Genomic DNA, 16,499 nt, shown 5'->3' with positions numbered 1-16,499 from the left:
TTTCAAATATTTCTGGAAATTTTATATAGAGTTTTTTACTTTACAATTAATACAAATTATCCATAACATTATATGATAGATTACTTAAATTACATATTAATATTTTAGAAAGAATAGTTAAGCCAGAGTACACATGCGAACCCAAAAATATCATGAAAATAAATTTACTAAATGAAAGTATTTTATTGACAGCAGATAAAATAAAAATTGGTTACGCAACTAAAAAATGCATTAAAAAAATTAAAAAATATTTCAGAGTTAGATATTTTGAGATTTAAAAATGATATTCGTACTATCATAAAATTTTTTGTTGACAAAACTTTTCTTAAATCCCCTTTGAAGTACCCGTTTGTTAGAGGTTTATCTTGTTTTGATCCATCTTTTACGTTAAACAAGAGCCTTGCACGAAAACGTTTATCAATAGTTTTAGAAAAACTAGTCGAATGTAGTATTGTACCAGCTATTACAGCTGAAATAATTGAGAGAGAATTCAAAGAAATTATATCGCTTGAAACAACTAAAAAATTATTAAAAAGTTATAAATCAGAAGACAGACTAGACGAGTTCTGGGTGAAAATAATAAATATTCACGGAGCTAGTAAATATAGTAATTTATTTGACTTAATAAAAATTATTATGATTTTTTCATACGGTAATTCTGAGCTTGAAAGAGGGTTTTCTATTAACAAGGACTGTATTGTGGAAAATCAAAAGGAAAAATCATTAATAGCTCAAAGAATGATTTACGATGCAATTAAATTGAGTCAAAAACCTTTGCATGAATTTGAAATAAGCAAAAAGTTAATTTCTAGTGTTCGCATGTCATCATCTTTATACAAAGAAGATTTAACCAAAGAAAAGAAAAAATGTGATCAAGAACTAGAAGAGAAAAATGCAAAAAAAAAGAAAAATATTAGCTTTAAAAGAATTAGACACTAAAAAGAAAAAAATAATGGATGACGCATTAAAAGAAAGCGCTGTAGTAGAGAAAGAAATATTAAATTTGAAACAGATATAAGTTTGGTTTGTTAAACAGATAAATATTCTTTACGTAATACATGTTTTATACGTTTATTATAAAAAAAAAATTGTTATTAGATAATGATTGACTGACAAATAAAAATTATAACTCATATTTGACAAACTTTTATTATTAAACAACTCCTGGAATTTTAAAAATTAGGCTCTGGAAAACCTGGAAATCTCAGGGAATTTTTTTCAGCAGATGCGGTGGACACCATGAGTAGATATTTGTTTAATTTATATCACAAGTTACAGCAGTTTTGAGATAAATGGATTTTTTATAAAAATCTTTGAAGTCTCACTTTTAATGACTCCTGTTCTTGTTTTAAACTACTGTTATATATATATAATTCCAAATAGAGGCTACCTCAACATTCCTTGTACACCACCAGACCAGACCACCTGTGTTGGTGTAGTATAGCGATGTAATATATAGGTATATGGTATATATATATATGTCGTGAACTAGTACGTCTGCTACCCACGTGACCTCCTGACCTCTTGGACACTATTTATTTATTTCCATCACAAATATCTCGCTAAAATGGTCCTTTATCCACAATTTTTAATACAGCATATTACAGAGGAAGACTTCATCTACAAAACGTATATATTCAGTCTGCTGGGACTTTTAATTTAGGTTTATTATAAACGAAAACAAATTGTTTTTCACGCTGCCCCATAGGAACACGTGCTAATAGTTACAATTTTTTTTTTTTAATTGAAAAAGTTTCCCTTAATCTTCAATTGAGGCTAAATCAGAACATTTAAAATTAAAAAGTATCTTATCAAATACACCTCAGTGATAAAAGTATTTTTTTTCGGATACTTACTAAAATTGACCATTTCAAAATGTTCTATATTTTTCAACAATAAAACTTAGAAGTAAAATATATTCTTAATTACTTGGTATGGAAATCATTTTTATTTTTTAAACACATTTTCAGACCGGTTCAGCAGAATCAGTCACATATAGTATACATTATGTATGTGTTGCTGCGAGAGAGAAAGGAATCATTAGCATACGAGTCATTCCACGAAAACTTCGTTCTCCCTTGTTTAAATTGTTTAAGTAATCGCATTGAACTTTTTTATACGGAATAGGTTTAAATACCAAGGAATACTTAAAATAAACTAATTATTTCTGACTGTATGTTTCTACATAAGATCGAAATAATAAATGGCACTAGCATGAAATGGTAAAACCAGATACGTTAGTACCAAAAACTTGTTCATCATAGTGTAGTTTTAAACTATCACGTCAACTTATTCAGTTTTAAATCATTTTGTTGTGGCCTTAGAATCGTAATTGCCGTGGTGAATTTTAACACAGAGTTTCTGAAGTAGCAACAGAGACTAGCCCAATAGTTTTCAGCTTATTTAAGTTCTACATAGTTTTAAATAATGCAAAAAGTGGAAACACTAATTTAAGAAATATTTTCTCACGTATAAAAAAATTGCACTTTTTGTGAAATGGCCCATGTACATAAAATTTGCAAAGTCACTGTACTCGATTGATTCGCAAGATCACATCTCGCTCGCTTTCGCCTGCCTTCCACAGTCAACCTTTGGTCATCCAACGGCAACATGCTTCGAAAGATAAGTACCTACTGATATTATGTGCGGTTGAAAAATTTTTAATTAAAGTGTACTTATGTACCTGAACTCCGAATACATTGGGTGTAAAATCAACTTGCACTTTCGATCATTATTGGTTTATTAGTTGGAAACATGTGTGATCAACAAGCGATAATTTTTCTTTTTTCTTTTAAACTGTCAACCAAGTCAAGATACTCAAGATCGCTCTCTTGCATTTATTTATTTATTTATTATCGTCATTAATTTGTAAAACAACCTTCGGTTCATTGAGAATTATTTGCTTGCACAGCAATGAGAATTGAAGCTTACGGGGATACTTATTCAAATTATGAAATCCCCATTCATGTAATCTCATATAAAAATTGAAGTCACAAATCCTGCTCGTTGACCGGGAATTTACATTATGAACTTTCGAGTAAACAAACCCAACTAAATGTCACAGCCTGAAACCATTGATCACTTTTCTATCATAATGGGACTTTTGTATTTTAGAAATTTTTTACTTTATTATATTTTTGTTTTGTATTCTTAGATCGCGCCACTGCTCCGATCTGCCAAGGAGTCCTTTTCGACGACCGCCGCCTCAAAGAACATTTCTTTTGGTTAGTATACACTTCACATTTTTCTCTATGATTAGCAGGTATTAACTTATAGAATATTGATAAATAAAGAGGAAAATTTAAATCTCAAAAATAATAGATAAAAACACAACTTTTTCTCATCTTATAACCTTGCATAATTTTGCGGAATCACGTAATCAATGTTAAAATCATATCCGCCTAAATTTTCAAATTGTGTACTTTCGTATTTATGTATACATGTCATTCCACCAAAAACAGTCTATTCAGTCGATTACAATGTCGTGTAAGAAGAAATCGATCTGAAAGTAGTTTTCCTAATGAATGAAGCATAAAATTTAGATCATAAAAAAAGTATTGATCTAGTTTGAGGTGGAAAACAGGGGCTAAATTAGCTTTGTGGCTAATGTTTCACTAAAAAATTTAGTTTTGACGACGCGGACGCCTGGGAGCTACGGGTTTTTATTTTTTCGGCGGTATAGAATCAAAGTTAGTTACGTAAACAACATTTACATACACTTTTGAGAACCAAAATAATCGTATCGAAAACGGGATGCTGTTGTACTCGCCAAAAATGCTCTCACAAATGAACGAAATTTAGTTTGGTTTCTCCAATTCGAACATTTTATATTTTACAGATAAGATTGCATGTGTTGCAGAAATTTTTTCCGATTTTTCCATCACAATTGGCCAATACTATAGGCTCCCAAATTCGTATGGTCAGGCATCCCCCGCCACTAAAAAAAACTAAGAACCCGTAACGCTGAAAAATGTCATGTACATATTCGCAAAGTATTCGGTTATTGACTCGGAAGGTGATAGATTAAAATCTAGCTAATACATGCATGCAACACAAGTGCAAGAACGAAGTTAATTTTTATTGGGTGCGTCGAAATCTCAATTTTACGATTATTTTATAAGAGCTCGTAACGCTCTTTTTTATCATGAGCCCGTAATAAAAGCTGACATTGAAAAATTATTTTCCAGCGCACCCCAAAAAATGATGTTTGTCCTGTTTGGGTTAGTAACAATACCAAGAAAGTATGAGGAAAATTAAAAACCCTTTTTTGTCTTTGTCCATTTCAGCCTTTGAAATAATCTATTTTTTGCAGAGTAATCCATGTATACATAATTAATAATTATAAGGATAGATTTTTATTTTAAACATTTTGTCTGCTTAAGGAGGTTCGATACAATCTTTCAGAGGGGAGGCGAAGTGGGGTCAGGGGTGTGGGAAGCTTATACAGTTTATTCCATACATGACATACATGCATCAGTCTTATAAACCTAAGCAAAGTTTTTATTTTTATTTTAAAAAATCTTTAATTTTCTCTCTAATTAGTATGGATACTGATGAAAATCAGAGCATCTTATAAATCCTCAATATTTGAAGTATCGAAATATATATTTTTTTCGATTTTTTACTATAGAAAATTCGTTATTAGAAAAAATAGTGTTCGATACACAAATGTCACCCAATCGGGGCCACCTTACAGACCCTCGGACCGCAAAATAGCCTCGGCGGCAATAGCACTTCTATGCCAATTATGCCAAAAATTTAATAGAATTAGTTTCCTTTTTTAAGTTCTTATAGAATTTTTTTATTCCTTATAAAACCAACATTATATGTTATATTTTTTCATAGGATTTTTCCAGCATCTCAATAGGATATAAAAATAACCATCCTAATTATTTAAGTTAAAAAAAATTATTTTTTTTTTTTAGAATTGAACGACACTCAGAAAGACTTCCAAGAGCTTGCAACGAAATTTACCAGAGAAGAAATCATTCCAGTGGCTGCAGAATACGATCGTACTGGAAATTACCCCTGGGACATTATTAAAAAAGCTTGGGGACTTGGTCTTTTGAATCAGCATATTCCCCAGAGCGTTGGTAAATCTCTGTACTATTTTTATTTTCAATATTACTAATGTTGCTCCAGCATCAAAGTAATACAAATATGACAAAAATAATCAATTATTATTTTGTGATTATTATAAATATATTGAAGGTTTTTAAGTCATAATGACTCAATCATCATATTGTACTGATAAATTTTTTTTTTCAGGTGGACTTGAATTGAGTTTATTTGATTGTTGCATTGTCAGCGAAGCTATTGCTTATGGTTGTACAGGTATAGAAACTGCTTTGGAGGCATCAGGTCTAGCGGTATGTATACACCCATGCGTCCATATCTCTGAAAAATCACGAGTTAAGAAGTAACTGCTTTTCGAAAATTATTTTTTTCTGGTCTATTCATTCAGGTTTTATTATCCAGTTGCATCGGTGGCATGTGTTGCCAGCCCTCATTCTCTTCGTTTAGCCTATAGCACACCCTTTTTTTAATATCTTAGAAAAAGTTACGTCGAAAACAATTACGGAATTAAAATATCGGTGAAATTTCGAGACAAACGAAAAACAGTTCTCTTAACAACTTTACTCATAGAAAAAAATTATTTTAATACTTGGCAAAATTTATTTTTGAAGCAAACCCCTGTAATTTTGGCTGGAAATAAGAAACAGCAGAAAAAGTATCTTGGCCGATTAATTGAAGAACCTATTGTTGCGGTTAGTATAAATTGTTATTTACATGTTTTAGTGCTACAACTGGATATTATTATGGGTTTTTTTTACTCGACTTTTCTATGTATAGGCATACTGCGTGACAGAACCAGGTGCGGGATCGGATGTTGCCGGTGTCAAAACCAAGGCCGAAAAAAAAGGCAAGGAATGGATACTAAATGGAACAAAAGCGTGGATCACTAATGGAGGTGTTGCAAACTGGTATTTTGTCTTAGCTAGATCAAATCCTGACCCAAAAGCTCCAGCTAGTAAAGCTTTTACAGCATTTATTGTTGAACGGGAATGGGAAGGGGTGCAGCCTGGGCGCAAGGTATGTAAATGAATTGTTTTTCTTGAAAATTATCATCTTCATTTTAACAGCTATTTTAAGTTATATAAAAGAAAGGGATAAATTTTTAATAACAAGCACATCAAGAAACCCCTGAGTTAATTTTTTTTTTAATTTTCTTAAATTATGATTTGATAATTTTTTTTCCTTATGATAATCAGATATTTAAAAAATTAGTCTTATGTAGAGTTGCTCTTTATAAATTTCTTTGTATCGTAACACTACACGTGAAAACTTAAATAATAAAACGAGTGCTTATGTTCAACTGTTAATAGGAAATAAACATGGGTCAAAGAGCTTCTGATACTCGTATGGTAACGTTTGAAGATGTCAGGATTCCAGAAGAAAATGTATTACTTGGAGAAGGGGCTGGATTCAAAATTGCCATGGGAACATTTGATAAAACCAGACCAGCGGTAAATTATACAATTTACAATAGATATTCTCAAAAGATGGATGTTTATTAATTTTAATCCAATGAAACGTCTTATACGTAGATATAGAGCTGTCACTCTAATGCGCGTAAAGTTCGTACTTACGTACAATAAAACCCTATAAGTGCAAGTTTTTTCTAAAGAAACATTTTTTTATATTGAAGTTATACTTCTATAGGCGTGTTCTATCACACAGAGTAAATCAACGATTTCAGATTGGTGACCTCGAGAAAAAGTGTAACGGGAGTGGATTTCGGTTGATTCTACCCTCTTCGCTCCACCCCTCTTGTGATATTTCCGGTCCCCCTACAACACACAACGCCACCACACCGCACCGCACTACAGGACACATTTTTTTTTAAAAGTATTTATTTTTCTTTTGCCAATTTACAAAAAAAAAAAAAAAAAAAAAAAAAAAAAAAAAAAAAAAAAAAAAAAAAAAAGACCCCCCGATCACTTGCACAGTAGCCAAGGCCCCTACGCACTCTGCTATGAGCGGCCCCAACAATTATTATTAGTATTAACAAACATTTATTTACTTAGCATGAGTTTGTTACTTTTATAATAAATAAATAATTGTATGTACAATTTTTTCACATATTTTCATAATTTTCATGCAAATTTTTAAAATTAAACATGTGAAAGGGGGTACAACTAAGCGATCGGCAATTTTTTTGGGGTAATTATTTATATGGTATTTTGAGCATACTTTTTATGCTTGAAAGATCTCTATAAAAAAAATCATGGCACGATGAACATTCCTGAAAGGACATTCACTGGCATGTACTACTATGCTATTAAAGAAAGCGATACTACAGGATGGTTTTTCTTAATTTTTTAGATACAATTATATTTTGGGTATTAAATATGGACTAGGAATAAGTATGTGAGCATGACGTTAGAGATGTAATTAGTCTAGGCAGTAGGAAGTTGTTTTGAAACAATCGGAAAATTAGATTAAAGTGCACAGTCTTGTACTGGCCAGCCTCCATACTGTTTGTATTGTATTGTGCCAAAATGTAAATTTTATAATTGTTCAGTTATAAAATACTAAAATATTTAGTCGAATTACACTAACTAACGTAGGTATACCCATTTCATCGATACAATTGTACTTCCTTTGTACAAAATATCGTTTTATAGAAGGTATATTTACATTTATAACTATATTATCTGCCATATAATTTTTTTTATAGAAGTGTAACATCTTACTTGGGTACCTATGAGCACCCACTGTCCACTGGTTTTTTTTCTTTTTACTTCAATGAAACTTTATACATTTCATGATATCCACCTATTTTACTTTTTAAATATACTATTTATATAAGGGGCAGTTCACGTGTTATAATGATTGTTATGATTATGCTTCGTTCAACTTGCACATCACACTCCCCTAAGAGATAATAATTTTTGTCAGTTTTTCGCTTTCTGAATCCTATTATAAAAGGGAGATAACGATTAGTATCGAATTGAAGGTTCGGTTATATCGAATTAAACCCGAGATTTTATAAAATGTGCTGAAGTTAGTTGTAAGATTAGTTGTCAAACTAACCTTTGCTAGTCGTACGGCTTTCAAGGCTAGTTTTTATAAATGAATTAAATCTTTACAATCTTTCAATTGAAATGCCACAATAAATTAATCAACAAACGATAGTTACATCCAGTCGCGCGGGAGTGTTACGAGGTAAGTTTCAAAAAAAGGGACGAAGCCTCGATAACCACGCTACTTTTTAATCAGATTATTCGCATACTCAAATTTTCAAATGTCAAAAATGAATTATATTTTTGGCGATATGCCTAACAGTTTTGTCGACGAATAAGTATGGGCCAAAAAGTGGTTAGAATAACGGAAATAAGACACGTGGATCTCTAAATTCTCACACTCACATTTCTACCGGTATAACGGCTCTGCATTATTGTCTTACTATACATATGTATGCTATCGTCATTGGAATGTTAAAAAACTGCCTCAGATTTTATTGTGATATTAATCACTTACTCAGCAATGGAGACATCTTATTTTACATGGCTTGGTTTCTGAACCATCGGACCATTGTTGAATAAACGCTGCACTTAAGGAGGTTCAATCCCTCGCTATTCTCGCTCTCCTGTGGCAACATAACCTTTTGTAGTTTTTATCTTAGTTATTAATTAATGTCTTTTCTCACTAGTACCTTCGAGATGTTCAATAAAATTAAATACAATCATTAGATATTTTTTTATCATTGATAAAATTTTCATCTAAGGTTCATTGTTAATAAATGAGGTAAATACAATAGAAGAGTTTAAAAAGACGACAGCCCATAAGCCTACATGTAAAAATTAGCTAAATATAAATATTAAATACTCGGCTCCGAGGAACCCTTGTGCTGTCAAATTTTGACAGAGTCATTGATATGACTGTATTCATTAGTACACAAATTTACATGAAATTCTCATAGTTAATTCGTTTACCGACAGAGCTACCTTAAGAAATTAGTTTCCCAGAGGTGCGAGTCAAGTGAGTAAAGAACGGTTCTCGAATTCGTGAGCATGTGTAACCAATTCCACGAGCATCAAGAACCGTAGTCTAAACCACTGTGCTACCGTCGCCGCGTATGTTCTAATGCTCCAAGTTTTTTTTTTTTTTTTTTTTTTTTTTTGAATACCTACTTGCGTAGTGTATTTATTTTGAAAGCTTTATTAAGTCCTTAAAGGCTTTTATAGCTGTACAGTAATATTAGATGTTTGAAATACATTGGGTTGAGAACTGTGTCTTAGAACTTAAAACTAATTCTCAATTGTAAGTCGGTGTCGGGCATTGGATTTCGGAAAAGACCATCAGAAAAATTCTGAGTCAGGAATCGAACCCACGACCCCTTCAGCTGTGTTGTATCATTGGCTAGCACACTAACCAACTGAGCCAATGACGAGCTCGTATGTTTTATGTTCTAAGGGCTCGGGCATATGGAACCGTGTAAAGCGTAAAGCGTATCGCGTATCGCGTAAAAGTAAGGAAGGTCAGGTATATGCCACTTAGTGGTCACATAGAAAAGGCGTAAAAGCCTCGCGTATCGCGAAGTGTGAAGAATAGGGGAGTTGACCAATCTGCTGTCTTGTCAACAAAAAAAGCTTTCGAAGTTCTCACCGCAAGTGAATTCTAACCTGCGTACATTTCAAAAAAAAAGTTTTCAAGTATATACTTCTTTTTTTCTTTTATTTGAGAGCCTTTAATACATTTCATACAGCTTAATTACACTTCTCACTTTTTTTTTGCGATATTGGGTCATTGTATAGGTCGTATAGACTTTCCACAATTTGCCCAAAGTTCTTACGATTTATTACACAATTGATACTGTAATTGTTGTTGTTGACATTAGCTGCTGACTGTATTTACAGTTTGCATACTTTATTTACGCTATACGCAAAAAAATTTGTCATCGCGCACATGGGTACAAAAATACGGACGTAACTTTATTTTTGCCATGAGTGCGAGCGAGATAGCATATGCAAAGCTAACGAAATACTCGCTGTGATTGATTTAAAAACACTTACGCGCGTATTTTTTACTCCCATGTGCGCGATGACAAATTGTTTCGCGCAAAGCGTACCTTACCTAACTTTCCCTGATCCTATAATTTTACGCGATACGCGATACGCTTTATACGCTTTACGCGGTTCCATGTGCCCGAGAGCCCTAAGTCACAGCAGACAGCACGCAGCGTTGAGACTGTCGTGTGAGATCTCTCAGTAAAGAAATGGTAGAGCGCTTGCCTACCACCTAGAGGATTCGAGTTCGAGACCTCACTCCGCCACTTTTTCGCGAGTACCTCTGTGGTGTTTTTATGTGCCTTAATTACTAATATGGAACAGTAAGAATCAACGGAGCCTTAAAAGAGGCGTGAGGATGGACGACCCTCGTTATTAAATAAATAATCCCATAAGTTATCACGTGACAATCAATTTTTAAGATAGGAATGTGGAATAAAAAAATTCAATTGACTATAAATTTTCAACATTCGAGTAATATTTGTGCCGTACCTTTTAAAGACATAGCTAAAAAATTTGTTGAAATATTTCAATAGTAAGCGAGAATAGTGTGAGTATTTTATGTTTTAGTAATCTGATTCTAACTTTGTAATAAAGTACGTAGTTAAATATTTTAGCAATAATCGTAGTAAAACAACTAAAGTAAGATGTTCTTGGCCTTATTGTCTGAAAGCTTAATTTTTCGCGCTTTACAGACGACGCCTATCATTTCAGAGAGCTTCTTGAATAGTATAATATGCACCTAGTGAGCAAGGTTAAGAATGTCTTAGATTTCCAGTGAACAAACGCGATCAACGTCAAATCTATTTCTTAACCTCCGAACGTGATGCGTATATTATTTTTCTAGTGAAATCTTCGACATTCTTAACCTCGCTCACTAGGTGCGTAACATACTATTTGTTTTCTTCAAGTGTGTAGGATGAAGAAAGTTTTCGAGCAGAATACCGTAAAACATAGTTTATGTCTCACATGTAGGTATATGAGAAAAATGCTTATTGTATAATTATCTGATTCAAGGTCGCTTGTGGAGCTGTTGGCTTAGCTCAAAGAGCTTTGGATGAAGCAACAAAGTATTCTTTGGAGCGCAAAACTTTCAACAAGCTGATTGCCGAACACCAAGCAGTAGCTTTCATGCTGGCGGACATGGCGATTGGTATCGAGACGGCGAGACTTGCCTGGATGAAAGCTGCCTGGGCTCTCGACAATAACGACCCAGCTAAAAGTATGTTGGCTAGTATTGCAAAATGTTACGCTGCAGATGTGGCTAACAAGTGTGCAACCGATGCTGTTCAGGTGATTGAAACTCATTTAATTTTTTTACAGATTTTCAACTATGACCTCGTAAAACAATAGTTGGATCATTTCATGAAAAAATTCCATTTAGTACGTCAGATGGATTTTATCATCGAAAAATATTTGACTCGTACTTTTTTTTTTTTTTCGAGTGTATGATGTCACCAAGGTTATAAATTCTACTATTGGCATTATGCCTCTACCACGTGACCTCAGTATATATATGACTAATGTAGAGGGAAAATAACACAGGTCTTATGGGAGGAATCTTGTTTTTATTTTTTTTCGCACTTAAAAAGATATTGAGCTTAAAAAGGTTGTTAATTCCATGTTACTGACATAATGAGAGTTACGTAGTTATTTTTTTCCTTTGATGAATTCGTTCATGAAGGTTGAAACAGCGTTTTGAACGTATACGGAGTGCCGTTTAACCCTACTTTGAGGTGTTTGTTTATCTCTGAGCATCAGCAGCAGTGGCGCAGCAGCAGCAACAGCTGACAAAGTTTGTTGCCTGATGGAAAAAGAGGTATAGGTCTGTTCAGTCTGTTCACTCACTTTGAGTTTAGCGGAACCCCCTTTTCAATATGAACGTTCACATTGAATTAAGCAAAAAATGTCTATGTGAACAGCTCCTTTGCTTATTTCATTGTGAACGTTCATATTGAAAAGGGGGTTCCACTGTTCCGCTAAACTCAAAGTGAGTGAACAGACTGAACAGACCTATACCTCAAAGTAGGGTTAAACGGCACTCCGTATACGTTCAAAACGCTGTTTCAACCTTCATAAACGAATTCACCAAAGGAAAAAAATAACTACGTAACTCTCATTATGTCAGTAACATGGAATTAACAACCTTTTTGAGCTCAATATCTTTTTAAGTGCGAAAAAAATAAAAACAAGATTCCTCCCATAAGACCTGTGTTATTTTCCCTCTACATTAATCATATATATACTGAGGTCACGTGGTAGAGGCATAATGCCAATACCTTTAATACGTTTGTATTTTCATCAATTTTTCTTTATGTTTAAAAAGGAAAACTACGTGTCCAATAATTTTTTTTAATAACCTACCTGATTAATATAAAAAACTGGCTTTTTCGTAACACCCCATTTTATTATTTATTTATTTTTGTTGCTTACTCTAAGAGATAGCTTTGTAATAAATATAAAATAACGTTAAAAAATAACTGCACATTATGCTTATACGTTTTCTTAATCATAGAGTCAAAGAAAACTTACTGGCAAAAATATCCGTCTATGTACGTGTCTATGTCTTCATATGTATCAATTATACTACAATACTTGCGACCGATTTCGATTGAACATAGCTTATTTTTTTGTTCTTGTTTTAATACATTTATCATCACTGAAAAAAAAGATTTTGGTTTCAAAGCTGTGATTATTTTGTATTTCTTCATTTTGATTTTTACGAAAAAAAAATAATTTTCCTACCTCGGGCGTTTTTGAGAGGCTGGTGTGCCCTCGGTAGGAAAAATAGCATTCGCCACATAAGCGCTATCGCTCCGTGGCTATCTTACGTCTCTCGGGCCCTGCTTCGCAGGTCCCTTGGGCCGCAAAATAGCCTCGGAGACGATGGCACTTATCCGACGAAAACTACTATTTTCTGCTTTTTATCGCTGTTTCAAGACATTTTATTTTAAACAATCTGTTAAGATCATAAAAGTAGTAATGAATTGGCCGCAGTTTTTATTTATTTCGCAAAAAAAAATTTCGAACTATAATATTGAAGATTTTTATATTCCTTGATGCACTACGACTTTACAAACATTATTATAAATGTTGTGTATGATTTTTATTTTAAAACTAAGGAAATCTACTAAAAATATCCCGTTTTAATCCCCCCTTTAAGGAAAAATAATTTTTTTTTTGAGGGCACACCCTTGAAACCGGACTCATTTTACTCATTTACTCATAATGCCGTGTACTTTGAGTGAGGGAGACACCCTTCTTCCTCAATTTACATGTTAAAATTGTATCCATACACATTATCTATATAGATATAATAATAGCATGTAAATCGCAGAAAAACGGTGTCACCCTCACTGAAACCCGTGCTCAAAATTTTTTCTCCATAGTGTCTACATGACATTACGAATAAAATAAGTTCAAAAATGGGATATTTTTCGTGGATTTCCTCGTATATTTATGAACATTTTTAGCACTAGTACAAAATTTAACAGTCGTACCTCAGAGGCGAAAATTTAAAATTTTTATTTTGCTCATGTGTGAAGTTTTACGAGCCATGCAGATTTTTTAATACATTAAATTGGATAAAAACAATGTCAAAACTAATGACATTGGATACCAGTTATTTTTTAAGTGGATTAATCCGTGAATGAGCTAAAATCATATTAACAGATATACAAGTGGTTAACAACACGTTTTACCTATGTATACAATATAAAATGTTACTGCAAGCCTAGTAAGTTTGTGTTGTTAGTATGGTAAAATTAGTGTTTCGACCCATAAAATTATGACTAGCACGAAAAAAATAGTGTAGTAGTTTAAAAGCATAGTAATAAATTAACATAGAATTTAACAAGTAGAAATGCCAGCAAAAGCCCCTAAAAAATGGACAAAACATGTTTTCCGCATCTAAAAGAAAACTGAAGAATCGCACGTAAAAAAGTGTGTCGTAAAAAAATGTGCAATTTCAAATAAGCAAAATTTAATAACTCGCGTTCTACACAATATTCAAAGCTAAAATTCTAACACAAGGTGGATATTATGGTCCTTCACTTACAAACAAAATTACACACAATTTTAAACTCTTCGGTGGTAAAAACAAACGGCATTTTAGGTACTTGTGTAGTAAATATAGACAAAGCGAAATACGTTTGGAAAATATCCCTATATTAGCTAACAACTTTTTTATGGCCATTTTTGGAGAGGACCTATTGTCGGTTTTTGCTGCGATTTGCGAAGAGTTTAAAACCGATCAAACTGAAAGTTTGTGTGTATGTTAGGGACTTTAATATCTACCTTGTATTGAAATTTTAGCTCTTAATATTGTATAGAACGCGAGTTATTAAATTTCGAAAAAATGGCTCAAATTGCAATTTTTGCGATTTGCGAAAAAATGGCTAAACTGATTTGAACTCAACACGGCTTCTGATGTTGGTATTAAAACTGTGCATTTTTTTACACAATTTTTTTTTATGGGTGATTCATCGGTTTTCTTCTAGATGGAAAAAACACGTTTTGGCCATTTTTGCCATTTTTTTGGGACTTTGGCTGACATGTCTACTTGTTAAGTTCTGTGACAACTTGTTACTATGCACTGAAATTACTACCATATTTTTTTCGAGCTAGTCAGAATTTTCGGGATATCGATATGATTTTTAGCTAATTCTACCATACTATGAATCGATTTTTCCAAAAGAACTACACATTCGTGCTTTGTTCGTAGAAATTTGTAAAAAAAAAAATTGGTTTTATATATTTGCCTTTGAGCCTCGGAGCACCCGGAAGTGCAATTCGTCCGTGGTGTGACTATTGCTTTTGGCTAGGGTTAGTTTTAGCTCCATATATGACCGCCCAAGATATTTGTTACATGTTTAATGAAATATTTCTGCAAACAACCGGTTTCATCAATTAAAATAACTAATCGAGCTTATTGTAGAAAATGATTACTAGAATTTTTTACGAATATATTTATTTTCATATTTCGTGAATAGGGAGATGTATTAAGAATACGTATGATTGATTACAAAAAAGTTCATAAAATAAATACTTGGTTCATAAGCAAAAATTATGCCCAATCGACTTTGAATCATTCAATTACAATTGCATTGCAGGTGTTTGGCGGAGCTGGCTTTAATTCAGAATATCCAGTAGAAAAATTAATGAGGGATGCCAAAATCTATCATCTTTACGAAGGAACTGCACAAATTCAGAGACTGATCATTTCCAGACAGCTTTTCTCGAATTTCATACAAAAAGAAAAATAAACATAATTTTCTTTTAAACCTTGATGAATATACCTATTAACTGAAGACTTATAAATAAAATTATTGAATATTTTAGATTTAACTTTTTTTGTAATAAATATTTTTTAAAGACATTTTTCTTTGTTAATATTATTTTTATAATGTTGTCAAAAGAATTGTCTTATATTTATTGTATGATAATAAATTAAAGGCATCTTCAAAAAAATTGTTCAAGGAAGTAAGAAGCCTGTAAAAAATCTGTAATGTACAATATATGGCACTAATTAAATAAAAATAAAAAATTGAATATTTTTCCAACTAAGTACCCATAGTTTTTGCCAAAATTCAATAAAAGCAATCCGATTAGTATTCTTGAAAAAATTTGTTACCAAAAATCGAAATTATGTTACAAATGTTTAACCATGAAAATTAGATCAAAATGACAAACAAAATTTTAGAAGCTAAAGAACCTTCGAAATAATATTTGCTCCTCGATTTGGAGTCAGCGACGAAACTCCTTGTTGGTAATCTGTTTTCAAAAAGTATAAAATATTTTGGTCGAGAGCTCAAAAATAGTCCAGAGATGTTTTTTGATCGACGCGTTCGCGCTAGAAATGTGTTAGTTAATCAAATTCACCCCGTTTTCGAAGATTTATTCGTAGTTTAGGCGCCAGGTAGGGTCCCGTGGCCTTTTCAATTAGAACGGACCCACCATAGTTTTTCAAATGTATTTTTGCCTGCTGAACACGATTATCGGTGGTGGGTCGCGATCCGGATGGATAATTTTTTTTTATCAACAAATTTTATAAACAAATAAAAATTATTCATTTTTTGGAAAAAAAAATTTTTTTCCCATTCTTTAGCTCATTTTGAACAAAAAAGTTTACATACACCATATGCCTAAACCCAATACTTTTCCCGTAAAAAATTCGACAACTTTCAAAAAATGCGTTTTTTGCTATTTTCAATAGCTTGCTACTTAAAGCCCGATTAATATTTTTCAACTCAACACCTCTCAAATTGTGAGCCAAACATAGTATTTGATGAATACGTAAAGACCAATTGATTTTATTTGGTTGTTCTTATCCAGCGAGCTTGACGGTCTGTGCCTTTTTAATGTGACCGTACGGCCTCGGCGCAATACAATATATTCTGGCATTAAATGTTTGTTATCTGGACAGCC

The 16,499-nt window shown here is 32.6% G+C and overlaps 1 protein-coding gene across 1 annotated transcript; it reads left to right on the top strand.

Annotated features, from left to right (window-relative positions):
- Positions 1-2,557: 2,557 nt before the first annotated feature.
- Positions 2,558-15,589, top strand: Mcad (Medium-chain acyl-CoA dehydrogenase). The gene is made up of 9 exons (XM_089598334.1): positions 2,558-2,624; positions 3,157-3,224; positions 4,926-5,093; positions 5,269-5,369; positions 5,688-5,768; positions 5,854-6,093; positions 6,387-6,527; positions 11,091-11,366; positions 15,185-15,589. Exons 1-9 carry the CDS (start codon positions 2,611-2,613, stop codon positions 15,335-15,337), a joined length of 1,242 nt encoding a protein of 413 aa, XP_089454460.1. The 5' UTR covers positions 2,558-2,610; the 3' UTR covers positions 15,338-15,589.
- The last annotated feature ends 910 nt before the right edge of the window (positions 15,590-16,499 follow it).

The sequence above is a fragment of the Copidosoma floridanum genome, unplaced genomic scaffold (assembly GCF_036245765.1).
Source record: "Copidosoma floridanum isolate Cflo_tuat_1 unplaced genomic scaffold, Cflo_Japanese_pri ptg000006l, whole genome shotgun sequence".
Lineage (NCBI taxonomy): Eukaryota > Metazoa > Arthropoda > Insecta > Hymenoptera > Encyrtidae > Copidosoma > Copidosoma floridanum.
The sequence above is the reverse complement of the archived record's forward strand: the minus strand, read 5'-3'. Positions and strand labels throughout refer to the sequence as shown.

Excerpts from the sequence above, each read along its gene's own strand:
- Mcad (XM_089598334.1), top strand. Across the intron at positions 5,769-5,853 it reads TTGAAGAACCTATTGTTGCG|GCATACTGCGTGACAGAACC; the intron begins GTTAGTATAAAT and ends TTCTATGTATAG. Across the intron at positions 6,528-11,090 it reads TTGATAAAACCAGACCAGCG|GTCGCTTGTGGAGCTGTTGG; the intron begins GTAAATTATACA and ends ATCTGATTCAAG.